This window comes from Phocoena sinus, chromosome 14 (genome assembly GCF_008692025.1).
Source record: "Phocoena sinus isolate mPhoSin1 chromosome 14, mPhoSin1.pri, whole genome shotgun sequence".
Taxonomy (NCBI): domain Eukaryota; kingdom Metazoa; phylum Chordata; class Mammalia; order Artiodactyla; family Phocoenidae; genus Phocoena; species Phocoena sinus.
In genome coordinates, this window is record NC_045776.1 from 56,612,003 (window position 1) to 56,629,416 (window position 17,414).

The 17,414-nt window shown below is 44.3% G+C and overlaps 1 protein-coding gene across 10 annotated transcripts in view; it reads right to left on the bottom strand.

Moving 5' to 3' along the window:
• EPB41L3 (erythrocyte membrane protein band 4.1 like 3) overlaps nucleotides 1-17,414 on the bottom strand; it is a 221,909-nt gene that overhangs the window by 80,013 nt on the left and 124,482 nt on the right. For 9 of the 10 annotated variants that reach the window (XM_032602978.1, XM_032602975.1, XM_032602972.1 and 6 more), the window contains exons 2-3: nucleotides 12,255-12,448; nucleotides 9,148-9,345 (exon numbers count right to left, since the gene is read on the bottom strand). In XM_032602978.1, coding sequence (XP_032458869.1) covers nucleotides 9,148-9,345; nucleotides 12,255-12,437 — 381 coding nt within the window. In that variant the 5' untranslated portion in view covers nucleotides 12,438-12,448. The remainder of the gene's footprint in view (nucleotides 1-9,147; nucleotides 9,346-12,254; nucleotides 12,449-17,414) is intronic. The other variant, XM_032602982.1, reaches the window with a different exon arrangement.

A 17,414-nucleotide genomic window follows, 5' to 3' on the forward strand; every position in this document is an offset into this window, starting at 1 on the left:
GGTGGGGAGAAGGAAAGGAGATGAGAAAGTGAACAGAGGAGGAAGCCCAGTGTGGCCTCACTTCCTTCTCCTTACCCCCAAACTACATGCATAACTAATATAAAAACATAAGTAGAACTTGAAAGTTTCATCACAAAATTTAGAAAAACTGGTCCATTTGATGTCAAATGCTCACAGAATTAAAACTAAAGTAGATAGTTAAATACATTATTAAATAATTTGAAAAGCAGATCTTTCTCCTTCTATTTCTCTTTGTGTCCTACTATTTCACAAGTCCATGCTGGCAGTAAATACTGTATTTCGGTTTGTTCTGTCTGCTGCTACAGACTTTTTATGTTTTGATGCCCCCAGTAAAGAGCGTTCTGGAGCAGAGGGTAGGAGATGTGGGTTCTAGCCCTTCTCGGCCCTTTCCGGGCTGTGTGTCCCCTGGCACACCATGAAGTGCTCTGGGCCTATTTCTTCTTCAGTGAAATGAGGTAGGAGACAAAGTTATCTCCAATGTCCCTTCCAGATCTAAGACTGTGGACCCTATGAGGAAGACAATGCCCTATCTAAGCTTGAAGTCTTTGTCTCTCTTGGTTTTCAGTGCCTGGAACGTAACAGGCCCTCAAGAAATACTTTATATCAAAGCCTCTGCAAAATTAGTAAAACTCCTTGGCATCTTTTGCACACTGTGTGATGTTAGTTCTAGGGACTGGAACTGTTGTAAACAAGAAAAAAGAAGGTTCATTAAGACAAATCATAATTAAAACTTGAATGATGCGCTCCCTCGTTAAAAACTATTTCGGTGCCTGCCACGTACAAATTGATCAACGTCCTCAAGAAAATACAGAGATCTGAATGAGGTGCCTGGTGGAGACAACACCTTAAGAGATTTTTGGAAGCTGTAATAAAGGTCCAGTTCTAGGAAGGAGGCTGAAGAAGCTCACTGGTGGCAGAGACTCCTGTCCGGCTTGGCCCTGTGTGAATGCGAGGCTGTGGTCGCTATACGAGGGATCGGCTGCCGTCCAACAAGCTGGGGAATGAGAAATGCCTTGGACTAAAGCAGGGAAGAACTTCCCTTGCTTCTGGGGCTATGGCTGAGTTAGAGTGGACACGAGCTGGCACCTGGCACGTGAAGCAGAATGGTGCCAGGCAGGATGACGCTGATTAGGAACTCAGGAGCAGGGTTTCGGTCCTTCGCACCTAAGAATAGCACTTGGAGTAACAACGTATTCTTTTTTTCCCCCCAAAGATCAGGAACAAAACAAGGATGCCTACTCTTGCCACGTTTATTCAACATAGTTTTGGAAGTCCTAGCCACAGAAATGAGAGAAGAAAAAGAAATAAAAGGAATCCAAATTGGAAAAGAAGAAATAAAACTGTCACTGAGTGCAGATGACGTGATGCTACAGACAGAAAATCCTAAAGACGCCACCAGACAGCTACTAAAGCTCACCAGTGAATTTGGTCAAGTTGCTGGACACAAAACTAATATACGGAAATCTGTTACATTTCCACACACTAACTGGTAATTCTGTCTTTTACATGCTCTTTCCCCAAACCTCAAGTTAAGCCCGAACCCAGGTGTGCTAAGGGGACATATTTCTGGAGAAGCAGCCATGAGAGCGCAGGGCCCTCCTCCGCTGAGCCCAGGGGAAGGTGTCAGTGGCTGACCCATCATCGCCGAAGGCCACAAACAGAGTAAAGGAAGTTAAAAGATTTTCTTCTAGAGCACATGTGAAAACTCTCAGAGGGGGAAGATGCGGAAGGAGGCAAATTTTAAGCAAGTCAACTAGATATAAAAATATCAAGTAAAACCTCAAAGTTAAATCACTCGATGGTGAGAACTAGAAAACTTGGATTATTCTTAAACCTGGAAGATTGCTTTCTTCACCAAATAGGTAATGAATACCTACTATGTGAAAGTCAACCACCATGTTATACGAAGGACAAAGATAAATAAGACACTGCACACTGGAACAGGTAAAACTATGCGTGCGCATTTCGCTTACGAAGCCCCTCTGCCCGAATGCAGAGCACGGAAGTTCATTTCATCAAATCAGCAACACAAAGTAGCTGGAAAATACAACGAGAAAGTCAAGAGTTAAGGGAACAGCGGAGTGAAAAAGCAAACCTGGGGTTTCGGCACTGCATGTCAGAAATATTGACACCTGGAAAACAAATCTCCCATCGGGCCTTCACTCCATTTGACAACTGAGAGTGAAGTCAAAAAGAACTCCCCAGGGATTATTGCCTTTGATAAACAATCACCCCAGTGCGCACTCAGGTTCAAATTCACTCAGCTTCCAAAACATAACCCACGGTATGTGATATGCCTCAGGGTTTTACTAGTTTTATTTCTCGACAAATATACTTGCGGGTTTTTTTTGCGGTACGTGGGCCTCTTACTGTTGTGGCCTCTCCCATTGCGAAGCACAGGCTCCGGACGCGCAGGCTCAGCGGCCATGGCTCACGGGCCCAGCCGCTCCGCGGCACGTGGGATCCTCCCAGACCGGGGCACGAACTCGTGTCCCCTGCATCGGCAGGCAGACTCTCAACCACTGCTCCACCAGGGAAGCCCGTTATACTTGTTTTTAACCTTCATACTATGTAGGGTGTTTACTAGACCATGCCTGCACTCATGAGGGATTATCAGTCTGTTACTTTTTGAAAATGAAAACCAGGAGAAAAGTTTTAACAATTTTAGTAAAAGGGTTTGTTTTTCTTAATCAAACCTTCACGAGGTCATATCTGAACACCTTGGGAAGGCTGAACATTGACTATGTCAGGTAAATAAGCAGGTGCCTTTTAACTGTCCTTGTGTGTAACTGTTCCTACGGTTGCACCAAAGAGTCATCACATAAGGGAACCGAGTTAATTAAAGCCCTGCCATGGTCGGGAGTCCCCGGGGGCACTGATCTTCAGGCAGGAAAGCTGCTGCTGCAGGACTGGGCCACTCGGTTACAGCACGTGGCAGATGGTCTGATGTAGTAAAGACATAAAGTTGAGCACAGACCCACTGAGAGGTTAAATCGTAATTTATACAATTACACAGAATCAAAACCTCTGACTTATGTAGTTGTTGAAAGAACAATACTTGCAATAACCACAAAAATTCTTATGTTGAATTTTTTACAATTACTATTTCTTATAATCCATGAAAGGCAATAGGTGTTCTATTCAACTTTCTGGATTATGGCAATTCTATTTGCTGTCTAGTCAAGAACTTCTAAAGGGATCGTAAGGCATTTTAATCATGTAACCTAGAGAAGCTGGAAAACTCAGACACTGATTTCGTTTTTCCAACCAAATCCCAGTTAGTGGAATACAAGAAACAGAAGTATGACTTGAAACGCTAATTGCATCACGGGCAAGGCAGAGCATTTAGAGATTTTTTAAACAGTCCCTCCCTGACCAGTAGTCAAAAGGTGACACAAGCACATTTAGGGGACGGAGTGCCATAAATTCCCTTCTCTCTGGCCCCTTGGAAGCATCTCTAGGTGGTATCAAGAAGTGCTTTTTGGAGTGAACGCCACCGTTTCTCCGATTCCGGCAGGATCTGAATGGTACTCAGTCATGGAGCCCATCAACCAGCAGGCCTCTGGACACAGCCAAACCTGAGGGAGGGGGTGGGCCAGGCTTTGAAGGTTTTACTGCTGCACTTGAGTAGCTTTTAGATTTGCCCCAATCTGGATGCAAGGGTCTCTCCAGCGTGGCTGAGTCACTGGCACTTCTCCTGGAGTTCCAGACCCACGTGGGGTTACCTGGGGCTCAGAAGCACTGAGTCTCGCTCACTACTAAAACGGCAACGTGCGGGGCTCAGGAGAGAGAGCCCAGGTCCCCGCACACAGAGAAACAGGGTGGAACCTTGTGAGAAACACCTGGTCCACCTTCCATCTCTTTTGCAGTTATGCTCAAGCCTCCTCCACTGGTTAGGTTTCTTGTGGAGAACAAACCAAACTACACCCAAAAATGGCTTAAGATGTTTCTATGTGCAGCAGCACACCTATATTAGGACATATGGACTCGAATTTCAAATCCTGTCTGACTTATTTTCCTAAAACCATATCAGACTAGATAGGAGTGAAACATTTCTAACTGGCTGGTCATCAGGAAATTCATCATACTCTAATCAGACTCAGATGAGTCCAGGAACCCAGAAGTAATGGGATTGAAATAAACCTGAAATAAACATGGTGAGCACTGCTTCCACAGCTGCTGTGAAGGGGGTACTTTTTTCTCTTTTGAAATTCATGTTCAAGAAATAAACAGCAAGGATGATGACAAACTGGCCATAGGAAGTAGCCTGCATGTTCTAATGGTCCAGTAAAAATGACAAGAAGGGAACAGCAATATTAGCGATTACGCTGGCGGATGTGACAATCCGGTAGCTGCAAACATTGCCCAAACATGTATATCAAATTACTTATTGTTAAGACCCTTTCTTGTATTTTACTCATAGTTAGATCTTTTTTCTTTTTTTAATTAATTAATTAATTTTATTTATTTTTGGCTGCGTTGGGTCTTCATTGCCGTGCACGGGCTTTCTCTAAGGTGAGGCGAGTAGGGGCTGCTCTTTGTTGTGGTGTGCGGGCTTCTCTCATTGCGGTGGCTTCTCTTGTTGCGGAGTACGGGCTCTAGGCTCAAGGGCTTCAGTAGTTGTGGCACGTGGGTTTCAGTAGTTGTGGCTCGTGGGATCTAGGGCGCAGGCTCAGTAGTTGTGGCGCACGGGCTTAGTTGCTCTGAGGCATGTGGGATCTTCCTGGACCAGGGCTCGAACCCGTGTCCCCTGCATTGGCAGGCGGATTCTTAACCACTGTGCCACCAGGAAAGTCCTGCAAGATCTTTTTATATTTTAGATAATCAAGACTAAGAGTTTGAAAAAAAATTACTGAGGAAAAACCTCTCTCAAATGGAAAAACACTGAATGCCACAATGATCTAAGCCTATTGCTAGAGGGAAATTCGAAAACTCCAGGACAATCGGTAAGGTCCTCCCATCAGAACACCGGGGGCAGGAATTGCAGACTTAATCAGTGTCCAGTCACTGCTCTCAGAAAGCAACTGCTTCTTGTGTCTTGCTTTTCAGGGTCCTGGCTTTCTACCGCTGTAGCACTTCTGGGCAAGGGGAAATGCTACCTTGTGCTTTCAAAAGAAAAGAGAACTATAATGAAGGCATAAAATAAGCCACAGGGGAATAACAGCTAGGCATAGAGAGTTCATTAAAATAAAATGCCTTTTTTGATGCCTTATTCAATGCAACAAACGTTATGCCTGTTATTGTCTCCTGCATCCTGTTCCTAATTCACAACCACACATGTTGGGGCAGGGGTCGTGGAGGCCATCCTGCTTCTTCGTTCAGAGCTTGGTGCCTCTTCTCTCCGGGACCTTAGAGCAGGAAGGGGTATGAGAAGCCACTGGGTCTGAGATTACACCCAGGAGCTGCTGGTTACCAGAGATGCACCTGTGCTTTCTGCTGGAATCCCAACAGCAGAGCACACATCCTCACGAGGTTGACAATGACCACTTTAAAACATTCTTTCTCTGCTTATTTAAAATCTGACTTCCTGTAACTTCTTCCTAAGTTTTACTTCCTATACGTTAAAAAATGTTATGACGTTCAATGACAACCCTTCCAAGTAGCTGGAAGTAGCTATCCTGTCTCCTCCTAACCTTTTTTCCATCTTCAACACATTCTTTCTCGAATCATTTCGCATGGGAAGGTTTCAAACTACTCACCATCCTGTAATTCTCTGCTGAATAAGCTTAAGTCGGAGTTCACTGCTATTATCGTTGTTAAACTGGTACCATTTATCAAGAATCTGCTACATCCCAGAGAGTGTAAATCAGTTATCTGCTTTCATCTTCCCAAAAATGCCTTATTTCACCCCTATTTTCCTGGTGAGGAAAATGAGGTTCAGAAGATTTAAGAAGTTCCTTGAAATCACTCCCCAGTCTGGCGGCTCTGGAGCATGTGTATCACGTGTGAATTACACAAATGGGACCTCCCAGCAGGGGAACGGGGACTACTCACTGCCTTCCACAAACTAGACACTACACTCCCTGGAAGCAGCCTGTGATTTCCAGGACATTCCTGACCGCCACACTGCACTGCTGGTTCCTGCTGGATTTGTAATCACCTTAAACCCAAAGCTGAGTTTCACCTGAACTGTTACTAAGTCTGCCTGGCCCTTCCTCCAAACCTATTTCTGTTTTGCACTTGATCTTTAAAAACAGAGAGAAGTTTTACCTCCCCTCCTGCTAAATGTTATCTTGCTACTTTGCTTCAGTGTCCACACCATCCATTTAAGAAACCTGGGTTCTGACACGTGGGCTGTTCCTTGCTTCTAAAGCCCTTATCACTTAGAAAAGTTGTCGAGCTGTTTTTGCGTGTGTGCTGTGCCTTCACCCAAGATTCAGTTAACAGCTCAGTTTTGAGGAGAGTAAAGGCTGAAGGACACCTTCTCTAGGACAATGTTTTTCAACCTCTGTTTACCTGCTAGACCCCGTGTACCTCGCCAGCAAAGCTTTACTTTTCATAGTTTGTATCTAAAAGCAGAGGCATTTTGTTTTTATTTTGTTTTTTTTTGGTGCGTTGGGTCTTCGTTGCTGCGTGCGGGTTTTCTCTAGTTGCAGCGAGCGGGGGCTACTCTTCGTTGTGGTGTGCGGGCTTCTCCTTGCAGTGGCTTCTCTGGTTGCGGAGCACGGGCCCTAGGCGCACGGGCTTCAGTAGTTGTGGCACGTGGGCTCAACAGTTGTGGCTCGTGGGCTCTAGAGCACAGGCTCAGTAGTTGTGGCGCACAGGCTTAGTTGCTCCACGGCGTGTGGGATCTTCCCGGCCCAGGGATTGAACCCGTGTCCCCTGAATTGGCAGGCGGATTCTTAACCACTGTGCCACCAGGGAAGTCCAGCATTTTGAATCTGCTTTTTCAACTAGCATCTCATTGCCACCTTGAGAACCACGTCACCGATTCACGACCCATTTTTCTTATCCAGCTAGTAGGTGACAGACAAACCCATTTCACTTTAGCATCTCCACGTTTCTCCATCTTCTCCATGGCTGTCAGGATGTCAGTAGCGGCCACACCTTCTTCTGCTGTGACACTGAGAATATTCTGCTGACAAGGATTTGTGTGTCCCAGAAAAAAAGTTACTCTTAAGAATCTGTCCAATTCATAAAAATACCTTATTATAAAAGAAAACAGCTGACCAACATTGCCATGCCACTCACAGTCTTCACAGTGACATTAAAAGTAACACTGAGTGGTACCCAGAGTTAATTACAAACCAAAAACGCTGTACTGAAAAACACAGATTAGCTGGAATGAATCTGAAGCGTGGGATATAAAATAAATTTAGCAAAAGGATCAGCATGATGGGCACTGGGGTCAGCCCTGAGGCATTTATTCTCCCTACAGGAAACACTATCAACTTTCTTCTAGACTGTTCTTTAGAAAACTCTGGTAGTCGTGACTAGAGGACTGCCAGGGAACCCTATTTATCCCATTACATAAATACAATCGGTAGAAAGACTTGCCTCCAAGTTAAGGAAAAGAGCTCCTCTTGACTTCGATGAATTTTTCCGGAAGGGAGATCCACACTGGAAAAATGCAACCTCGCTAAAGGTTACAGAAGTGCTTTAAGCTTCATAGTAAAACCCAGGTAAAAGTATATTATTGGATCTTCTCATTTCCAGAATAAACATCTAAATCAATAATCGAACACCTTGGGCTAAGAAATTAGCCAAAATCAGAGCCAGCGAAATGCAAGAAATGGACCTGTGCACTGCAAACCTTAGAACGCATATTTTATTCCCTGTAGTAACCCACTAATATTTGTCAGGTTATAGGATAACAAAAATTCTCTAAATTAATATATGGTAGACTGACTCTTTTGATCTAAGAGTTTATCTAACACTTTTTTTCTACATCCCTGCAATCTGTAATAATTTGATAACCCACCCCCACCCTAAATGACGTTATCAACACGAAATGGATTTAGATCTTCTGTTCCAAGAAAAGCACTGGTGCATGAGTGCATTATGCAAACTATAAGGAATGAAACGGGGGCTGTAGGCAGAGAAAGAGGAGACAAATGAACGTGGACCATGGGGGATCACGTGGGCTTGCTGCTGGCTGTGTCTTGAGAAAAGAGAAACGGAAATGCATGACCACACACAGATGTACGCTGGCTGCGGAGCCAGCAGACTCTCAGCACCCCGGGGCAGAAGAGGGGACCATTGGAGGCATGTGGTGGGCGGGGCTGGCACAGAGGGATGTGCGATGCCCATGTAGGACCAAGGGCAAGGGGATGGAGGCAGGAGAGTAGCTCTCTGAATGAAAATATTCAATCTGAAATGGAATCAACTTGCAAAATGAGCAAGCTGCTCCCTCCCAGCTGGGGGAAAAAGACGCGGTAGGTGGTGGACAGGGCAGACCTGATTCTCCGGCCGGAGTTCACGCCCAGCCTGTGTCCCCGTGATACCCGGGAGCTCAACAACCATCCATTGCCGCCACTCTCAACAGCCTGTGTCGCTCTCACTTGTTAACTTGGTCTGGCCAAACATCTCTGACAAAAGTCACTCACCTGCCCCTTCTCTCAGAAGAATTTTTGTTTTCTTTACAAAAAAACACAGAGGAGCACACCCCTTTACACTCGAGCTGCAATGCCCACCACCACGTGCATTTTAAAAACTACCCATTCTCCAAGCAAGAAAAGGACATTCACAGTTCAAATCATCCTACCGCTCCTGTATATAGAAATCTCCAAGTTTCTACCAATTAACAACTTGGCCGTAAGTTACGCAAACAGAAAAGGTAAAATTCATTTCAATGTTAGCTCATAGTCAGGATATTAAAGAACACTTGATTTTTAAGGCCTCCAAAATGTTTTTCCTACCATGGAAAGTATTAGAGATTTCTTCTTCTTCTTTTTTTTTTTAAAGACCACATTTTTCTCTCGATTGTAACATTTTGGGGACTTTATAAGTATTTTCAGTAATTTGATCCTCTGTGAGAGACTTCGGAAATAATTTTGTGTTTAGAAACTGGGTCTGAGTAATTTTCCAGAGTTCTGGAAAAACAAAGAGGTATCTTGTATGCTTTACAGCAATATTTCCCAGCTCTCAATATCTGGGACAAAAAAAAGTTTTAAAATATACATTTACCTCTACATCGCAGGTATATTCTGATCCATCCAGAAGTATCACTTTGCACTGCATGCTTTTAGGCTTTTTGACAATCTTTAATGGAGATCGAGATAGTCTGCTGCTAGATGATTTCTGGGAAAGCTTATCGTCTTCAAATTGCTGATATTCGGGCTGTTTGGCAGGTCCGGCGGCAAACTCCTGGTCCTTGTCAGTGACCTGCGAAGAGCAAACAATGGACAGTTTTCACTGCAAGACAGGAAATAAATATTGCATTGCTCAGGCAATAACAGAACACTTTAGAAACAGGCTTTTCTATTTCCTAAAGGATGAGGGATGTCTGAATTAGGATATTAGGAATGGATACACATATACAAATACTTATAACGCTAACAGTTACACTTAAGTAACTTCTGCAGTTTAAATGTACCCATAGGGCCTTATTTCAGTTTGACTCAAGGATTTACATTAGCAGTGCTAAGCTCTTAGCAAATGCCATCAAGATTCCACTAAGCAAAGGAGGGTACAAAAGTGGGCTCCTGACTTTTTAAAAGGCATTGGCTTTCACAGGCACAGTGAGAGGACTTATGGTTACTGGAGGGGAAAGGGTGGTAGAAGGATAGATTAGGAGTTTGGGATTAACGAAGATACACTACTATATATAAAACAGATAAACAAGGACCTACTTGTATAGCACAGGGAACTATATTATCTATAGCAACCTATAATGGAAAAGAATCGGAAAAGGAATATGTATATACATGTATAAGTGAATCACTTTGCTGTACACCTGAAACTAACACAGCATTTATACTTCAATTGGGGGAAAAAAAGGCACTGGGTAGTATAAGCCTTAAAAACAAATAAAGCATCTAAGATTTAACCTAATGTATTCTGCTTCTTTCATTCACTGGATCCTCCTTTATTCCATGACCCATAACTGTCCCATAAACATACCAGGTATCTTATAAATTGTAAGGCCTACATAGATTCAAGTATTAATCTTCTCAGTAATTTTACAACTGTTAAAATATTTGATTTAGCTCTAACTCAATTCAATGAAGCCAGCAGCACTGAAATTCACTACAAAGTAATCCCTTAAGTCTGCTTCCCCCTTCACTGTAATGAGCTAGTATAAGAACAGATCAAATCTGTCCAGAAGCTTTAATCTGCTTTCAAATCACAACAGTCCAGTCCAAGCTAGACTCAGAACTGCAGAGGACATCCTATGAACAATAAAGTCCTCCCCTCAGTCAGTCCCCTTGGCAGTCTCCCTGTGCACTCCCCTCCAACAACTCTTTTTCTGCCCTTTTTCTATGTATTAAATGACCATCAACGCACATTGAACCCAAGGGCCAGACCACAGCTTCCATGCTTCCATGGTCTGCAAATACACTCTGAAAGTCCAAAGGAAGATATGTTTTGAAACTCAGTTTGGGCCCCTTACATAAGCACGAAATTTCCTCTCTCATGAATATACCACCACCCTGGTGGCTAAAGTTCATGGGCTGGAGAGTAAGACCATATTGAGAGTTGCAGCTTTCTCAAGGTCACCAAACTAGTCAACTGGAATTCAGATCCAGCCAAAGCCCACGCTTTAATCACCACGAGATACCAAAGCACACTTCATTCTACCTCGAACATAACTGGGCACCCGGTGTGAATGAGAGAATCTGAGAGTGGAAGAATCTTAGAAAATGATCTTTTCTGATCTCTTCGTTCTGTAGATGAGTAAGCTGAGGTCCAGAGGACTCGAAAGAGTTCTGAGACCACTGAGATAACCAGGGGGGAGGCAGGGCTAAAGTCTCGTGACTCTGCTGCCAGTCACCTTTCCCTCCAGTGGCTTCGAATCACTCCTCTTTAGTTTCAAACGTCTGACTACAGAAAGTCAATCCATTTATTAAATACACATGTCTAATCATATCTGGGTATGGAAACTCTTCCTTCTCTCCAATTTCCCCCACTTTCACGTTTATTTCATTTCAGAGTTAAGAGGAAAGGAGAGAGAGAAATCCAGTCTAGTAACTTTAAATTTCTGAAGATCTGAAAATTAACAAACAAAACACTACCACCATCACGTCTCCATAAAAAGAAAAGATAAAGGAAAACCATAATGACAGCACCTGTTCCTTTGATTCTGTTTGGCAGGTTGAAGGACAACCCCCAGCTCCCTGCACAAAATGCCTGAGATCAGACAGAGCATCTATTTACAGAGCATGAAAATAAACATTACTCTTTATTCCATTTAAAAGCGGAACTTAAATACCATGGGAAAAGAAAGAAAATAATCAGGCTGTAAACACATAGTAGCTTAAGGCTAAACCAATGTGTTGTGTTTTCCAAAGACATGCCACTTCCTTCATGTCTCTTAACATCTTCTAGAATTTCTGGCTTGACACAAATACTTCCAACCTGTAAGAGGCCAACCATGTGTAGGGACTCCCAGATTTCCTTAACCCATGAGTCGGGACCCTAAAACATGCTGATTCCAGGTTTGAAGTTTCAAGCCAAAGAAATTTAAACACGGATTCATTCAAGGCCCAGGTATAAATCGTGCTTTATATTTTGTAGGAAAGCTTTTAAAAGGAATAATCACATATCCATGACAACTTAAACATGTTGAGGTAACAGAGTTGAAAATAGACATGTCCTCGGGAGAGGGAAAGAGGCATGAACACCCACTATGAGTAGCTGGCAACCTTAGGGTCAGAGTGGCCCCAGGGAAAAATCACAAGAGCTCTGAACCCAAGGCTTAAATAAACAACCGGACGCATAATTAGAGCCGCCAGAGCAGTGTCTAGCCTCCCTGTAAACCCAGACAAAAACCACTGACCTGCAGTCCAGATTTCAGTGTGAGTTCAAATGCTTTCATCAAAGGAAGGCGTCACCAAGCAAGGCTGTGGAATGTCATTCACTGAAAGCCTTAAAATAGCCTAGCTTTCCATCTGCCCAGGACCAGAAGGGGCCAAGCAGATGACCCCTGGTGGTTCCCTCTAGTGCTAAGAGGCCAAGGTCAGAGCAAAGCCTGGAAAAGCTCAGCAAACATTCTTTCATGGGTTCTGGGCGGGGGGGGGGGGGGGGGGGGGGGGGCGGGGAATGCTCGCAAGTCCGGGGTGGTCCAGGCTCACCTCCTTCCTCACGGGCGTGCTGTGCGCTGCTGCCTCCTCCAACTGCTCCAGTGCCCGGGGCTGCTCTTCAGTGCCCGGCTCGGCTCCTGGCTGCGCCCCCAGCTGTGCCCCCGCGTGACCCTCCTGGGGCTCGGCCTCCTGCTCCGGCTTCGATTCCAAGTCTGATCCCGATTCGGTTGTCATGGTCGATTGTTCTGCAAGCAGAAAACGGGAAGGGCCCATCACTCGGTGCCGTGACCTCCCCCAGGCAGGCAAGAAAGGCGGGAGGTTACAGTGAACGGCTGAAGGAAACCAGCACAGGAAAGATGGAGAAACGCTAAGAACCAAAACACGATCCCACCACACATACCTAACAACAGCCTTGCCCCATTCACCACAAGGACGGGTGCCCGTCGACGTCTCAAAAGGAACATTTAGTAGTAAATGCTAACTTGGAACGATCACAGGCTTTATCTCTATTAGATTTTTGCCACAGATGACTGTGAAATGACATTACCGTCATAATAATTACCTAACTTCGATACGTTTAATTTCAGAAAAATGAATTTTCTGCATCAGCTGGAGATACATTTTAATCTCTGGCAACGATGATCTAGTAATGGAAGTGGACACTCTTTCTCATTCCCTTTCCCCTTCCCAGGGGCCCTGCTCTGCCCTTCCACACCTGTGAATCCATCCATTCTTCTGCGAACAAACACCCTCCCCCTCCGTGATTTTCCCGTAACTGTTATTCCCTTTTCTTCTTAAATAAATAAATTTATTTATTTATTTCTGGCTGCACTGCGTGTTCGTTGCTGCACGCGGCTTTCTCTACTTGCAGCGAGTGGGGGCTATCCTTCGTTGCGGTGTGCGGGCTTCTCATTGCGGTGGCTTCTCTTGTTGCGGAGCATGGGCTCTAGGCGTGTGGGCTTCAGTAGCTGTGGCTCTTGGGCTCTAAAGCACAGGCTCAGTAGTTGTGGCGCACGGGCTTAGTTGCTCTGCGGCACGTGGGATCTTCCCGGACCAGGGCTTGTACCCGTGTCCCCTGCATTGGCAGGTGGATTCTTAACCACGGCGCCACCAGGGAGGTCCCTGTTATTCCCTTTTGAACGAGTAACCACAGTACATCAGCGGCTTCTTCGGTGTTGAGGAACCTGTCCCGCACTGGACCACCCCTGGCCACGGCGGAGGGAAGCCGGGTAGCATCACCTCTCCCGCTCATCACAAGTTCACTCTCAAAGGCTTCTTCCTGGTTCCCTCCTATTTCCCGTGAGTGTTGAAGAAGTTTGTCCATCTCATATCCCATCAGGAACTCAAACAACAGATCCTGACATAGAATAATCTGCTCTTACATCCTAAAAAGGATGCCCTAAAATATAACTGCCATCTCCTTATAACTTCATTGTCAAGACATAAGTATTTTGTGCCTCAGTTTCCACATCTGCCAAATGAGATGTGATCTCATGTGAACATCATCACATCTAAAGAACCTATTCCTTTTTGTGTGTGTGTGTGGTATGCGGGCCTCTCACTGTTGTGGCCTCTCCCGTTGCGGAGCACAGGCTCCCAACGCGCAAGCTCAGCGGCCATGGCTCACGGGCCCAGCCGCTCCGCGGCATGTGGGATCTTCCCGGACCGGGGCACGAACCCGTGTCCCCTGCATTGGCAGGCGGACTCCCAACCACTGCGCCACCAGGGAAGCCCAAGAACCTATTTCTTGCTGTTACCTCTTCCTACTACTAATAGACATGCTGCTATAATTAAAGCCATTTTTTGCTCTAAGCAGCAAGAGAGCTGCTATACCAGTGGTCACCATGTCATTTTAAGTAATTTCTCATCTTAGCTATGTGGTAAAGATCTCAAAAATGAATATCTCAGATAATCACATAAATTGCCTTCCTAATTCTAATTTTATGGTAAAAATACCATGAGCAAAGGGCTAGTGTAATACTTTAAGCAAATGATACACCCGTTAGTATGAGTAGAATTTTTATGAAAAATAAAATTCCATAGTAAAACTACAAGTTAGTTCCTGTTTTCACAATACACATTGGAAGATGCTTAATAATTTGAAGAGGGAAACATTACAAATACCAATCTATCTTATAAACTAAATGTGGTATCTGTGCTTTCTGTTTAAGGTTACTTTTTACAATCACCAGCTATTCTGTCTGTTGAATAAAAAACCTGTCAACCTGGCATGTGCTCAGTTACCCAATGTAAATGTAAATATCAAGTCCAAATGCAAAGCCAGACAGGGATCTACATAAAACGAAAACATTTTCTCTTTCCTTCTTACATTTTCAAGCAAATCTTGAAGGCAAATATGATATTCGCATTTTTATGCTTATACCGCAAAGTGTCGAGTCTACAGAAAAAACAGTGGAGGGGGAGGCAGAGGTGGTGATAGTGTAATTCAGAGTCTATGGTTGAATTTTACCATTTAGGAGGGGGAGGATTACTTTTAATAATCAGTTCAACTCACCCAACCCTTATTAAGTACCAAATATAAGTCAAGCACTGCTCCTGGTTTAGAGGCAGAGATAACTATGTGGTAACCCCCTGCACCCTACCTACCTTCAAGGAGCCCAGAGTCTGTGGCTGAAACAGACCCTCTCCAGAATCTATTTTTTCCATCTTTCTTTTAGTAATCAAACTTTCAGTTTCAGCTGGCACGCCTCCACCCAGTTGGAGACCACAGCGAGTTGGCGCCATGTGATTAAGTCTGGACCCCTGATACAATGGAGAAAATGTATTCAATATTTAGGCCATCTTCATAAGAAGAAAGCCACTTGCCCTAGATTTCCCTTTCCCATTGTCTGGAAAATACTGACTGATGTCATTACTACAGACCTGATCATGGAAGCCCCAAGGTGAGGAAGATGCCAGAGCCGCCCCCCTCAGCCGGGGTCCCGGGATGACCTCATGGAGGGCAGCCCACCTGCTCCGGAGGGTCACACAACGCAGAATCCTTCTGTCTTGTTTGCACCTCAGTAAACCAGCCCACACCGAATCCAATTCACATTCTACAGGTTAAAATTCTACCCAAACACAGACTTGAGTGGCTCCCATCTCACTACAACAAAGTAGCCTCCTCTTGATGTCACATCCTCTGGCAGCTACTACCACACTTCCCTGCTCTCTACTCGTAACTTCTCAGAAGTCTTGTCGACCCTGTCTCACTTCCTCATTTCCTCTTTCTCTGCCACCACTCCAGCCTGATTCCATCGGGGCTGCTCTTGTGGCCACTACAGAGGATAATCCGCTCTTGCCTGTCCTTGTCTCACCTGACCTCGTAGCAGCCCCAACTCAGGTGATGAGACCTGCCTTGTCAACGTGATTCAGAACACCCCACACTCTCCTGCTTTCCTCCTATCTCTCTGGCGACTCCTTTGCATTCACTGTTACAGGTTACTCCTTATCCAACCTCTAAATGTGGGAACGTCCCAGAAAACTCACTCCTAGGCCCTCTTCTCTTCTCTGTATTTTTTTCCCCAGAGCTTTAAATACTTCCCACATGCCAACGGCTCGCATATTCACATCTCTGGTCCAAACCTCTGTCCTGAGCTTTCAGACTAGTGTCCAGCTGTGCAGTGGACACTCCTCACTGACCCCTCACAGGCACCTGCTGATTTCTCTCCCCTCCTCAATTTCCCCACCTCAATAAGTGGCAATGCCATTCCTTCAAGCCAGAATTGCAGAAGTCACCCCTGACATTTTCCTTTCCCTTGTCTTCCTTATTAATATACAACAGAAAGTTTTGCATCCTTCCATAACTCCCTTTTCACTGCCTCGATTCCTATCCACCTCTATTCTGTTGACCTTCATAAAACATAAATCCAGTCACGTCGCTCACCACAGAAAATCCTTTAATAACTTCCCAATGTGCTTGAAGTTAACATCAAAACTCTTAATTCCCATGGCCTTCATGGCCAAGCTGAGGCCTCAACACCCTATCGACACCCAGCGGCATGCCCACCCGGCCGTCCACCTGAGATCCAGCCACGTGGTCTCCTTCCAGTGTGTAAACCACATCAGGGCTTTGCTCTGCTTCAGGGTCTTCTGGACACGCTGCTCTGTTTGCTGAGAACATTTTTTCCTCTGCTCTTCAAGTGCCTGACTCCTCGTTCCTCAAGTGTTGGCTGAGAGAGGCTTTCCCTTGTTGCACAGTTATCCTAATTGTGCCTCATTGCTTCCTTCCCATAATGCATCAAATTTTATTATTATTCAGCCATCTCTCAACCTCCTCCCCATATACTCAAGGGGGGAAATCATGTTTGTTTATATCTGAAAACTAGAACATAGTGGGTATTTCAATAATAATTTAATGAATGACTAAATAAAATCAACCCCATTTATTATATAACTATGCATTTAAAAGTGTAATAACTATTCCTTATAGTTTTTAACCACTGTAAGATCTCTCTTAAGTGGGTGGGTAAAGAGTAGGTATTTCTACTCTTTAGAAATAGAAAACGGAACTCAGTTACAACTTTCAAAATCAAATCTCTCAAGGTAATAGACACTATTGTTCTGTTCACAGTCTAATGCTTTTATCAGTAGTTGTAAAGGTCTTCCAGAAACACAGAAAAGAAAATGTTCAGGTGGTCTAGAGAATCTCTATAAAAGAGTAACCTAAAAGCCACTAGGTCATGAATTTACAAAGTAAAACATAAATGACTATTAGAAAAAGCATATTTTAAGAAGATGCTTAGTTTTTCCTAGACAGGACAGTTCTAGCATATAAATCATATTATTGAAGAAATTTGAATACCTTCAATATTTTCTATCTTCTATGAATATCCTACTTAGGGTTCTCTGTTCTTATTATCTGTGTTTCAGCAGATAATGGCTATAACTTAGTAATCAGATGTCAAAAGTGTCACAGAAGCAGAAAACCAGAATCATATCTCAAAATTAAAAAGCCACTTTAAAATCTATGTATAATCTTTATAGATACAATACAAGAAAATAATCAGCCATGTATGGTCTTGGGTGACTAATTTTTTTTTTACTCTCCCACTTCCCCTTCCATAAAACAAGGGGTTCGGACTAGAAATCAGTGATGACTAAGTGAGGTGGGGGTAGGGGACGGGCTGGGGGTGGTGCAGGGGACAGTGAAAGGCGGGAAACTTGAGATCTCCTTTCTGGTTAAGCTGACAAACCTGTTTGCCTCTTTCA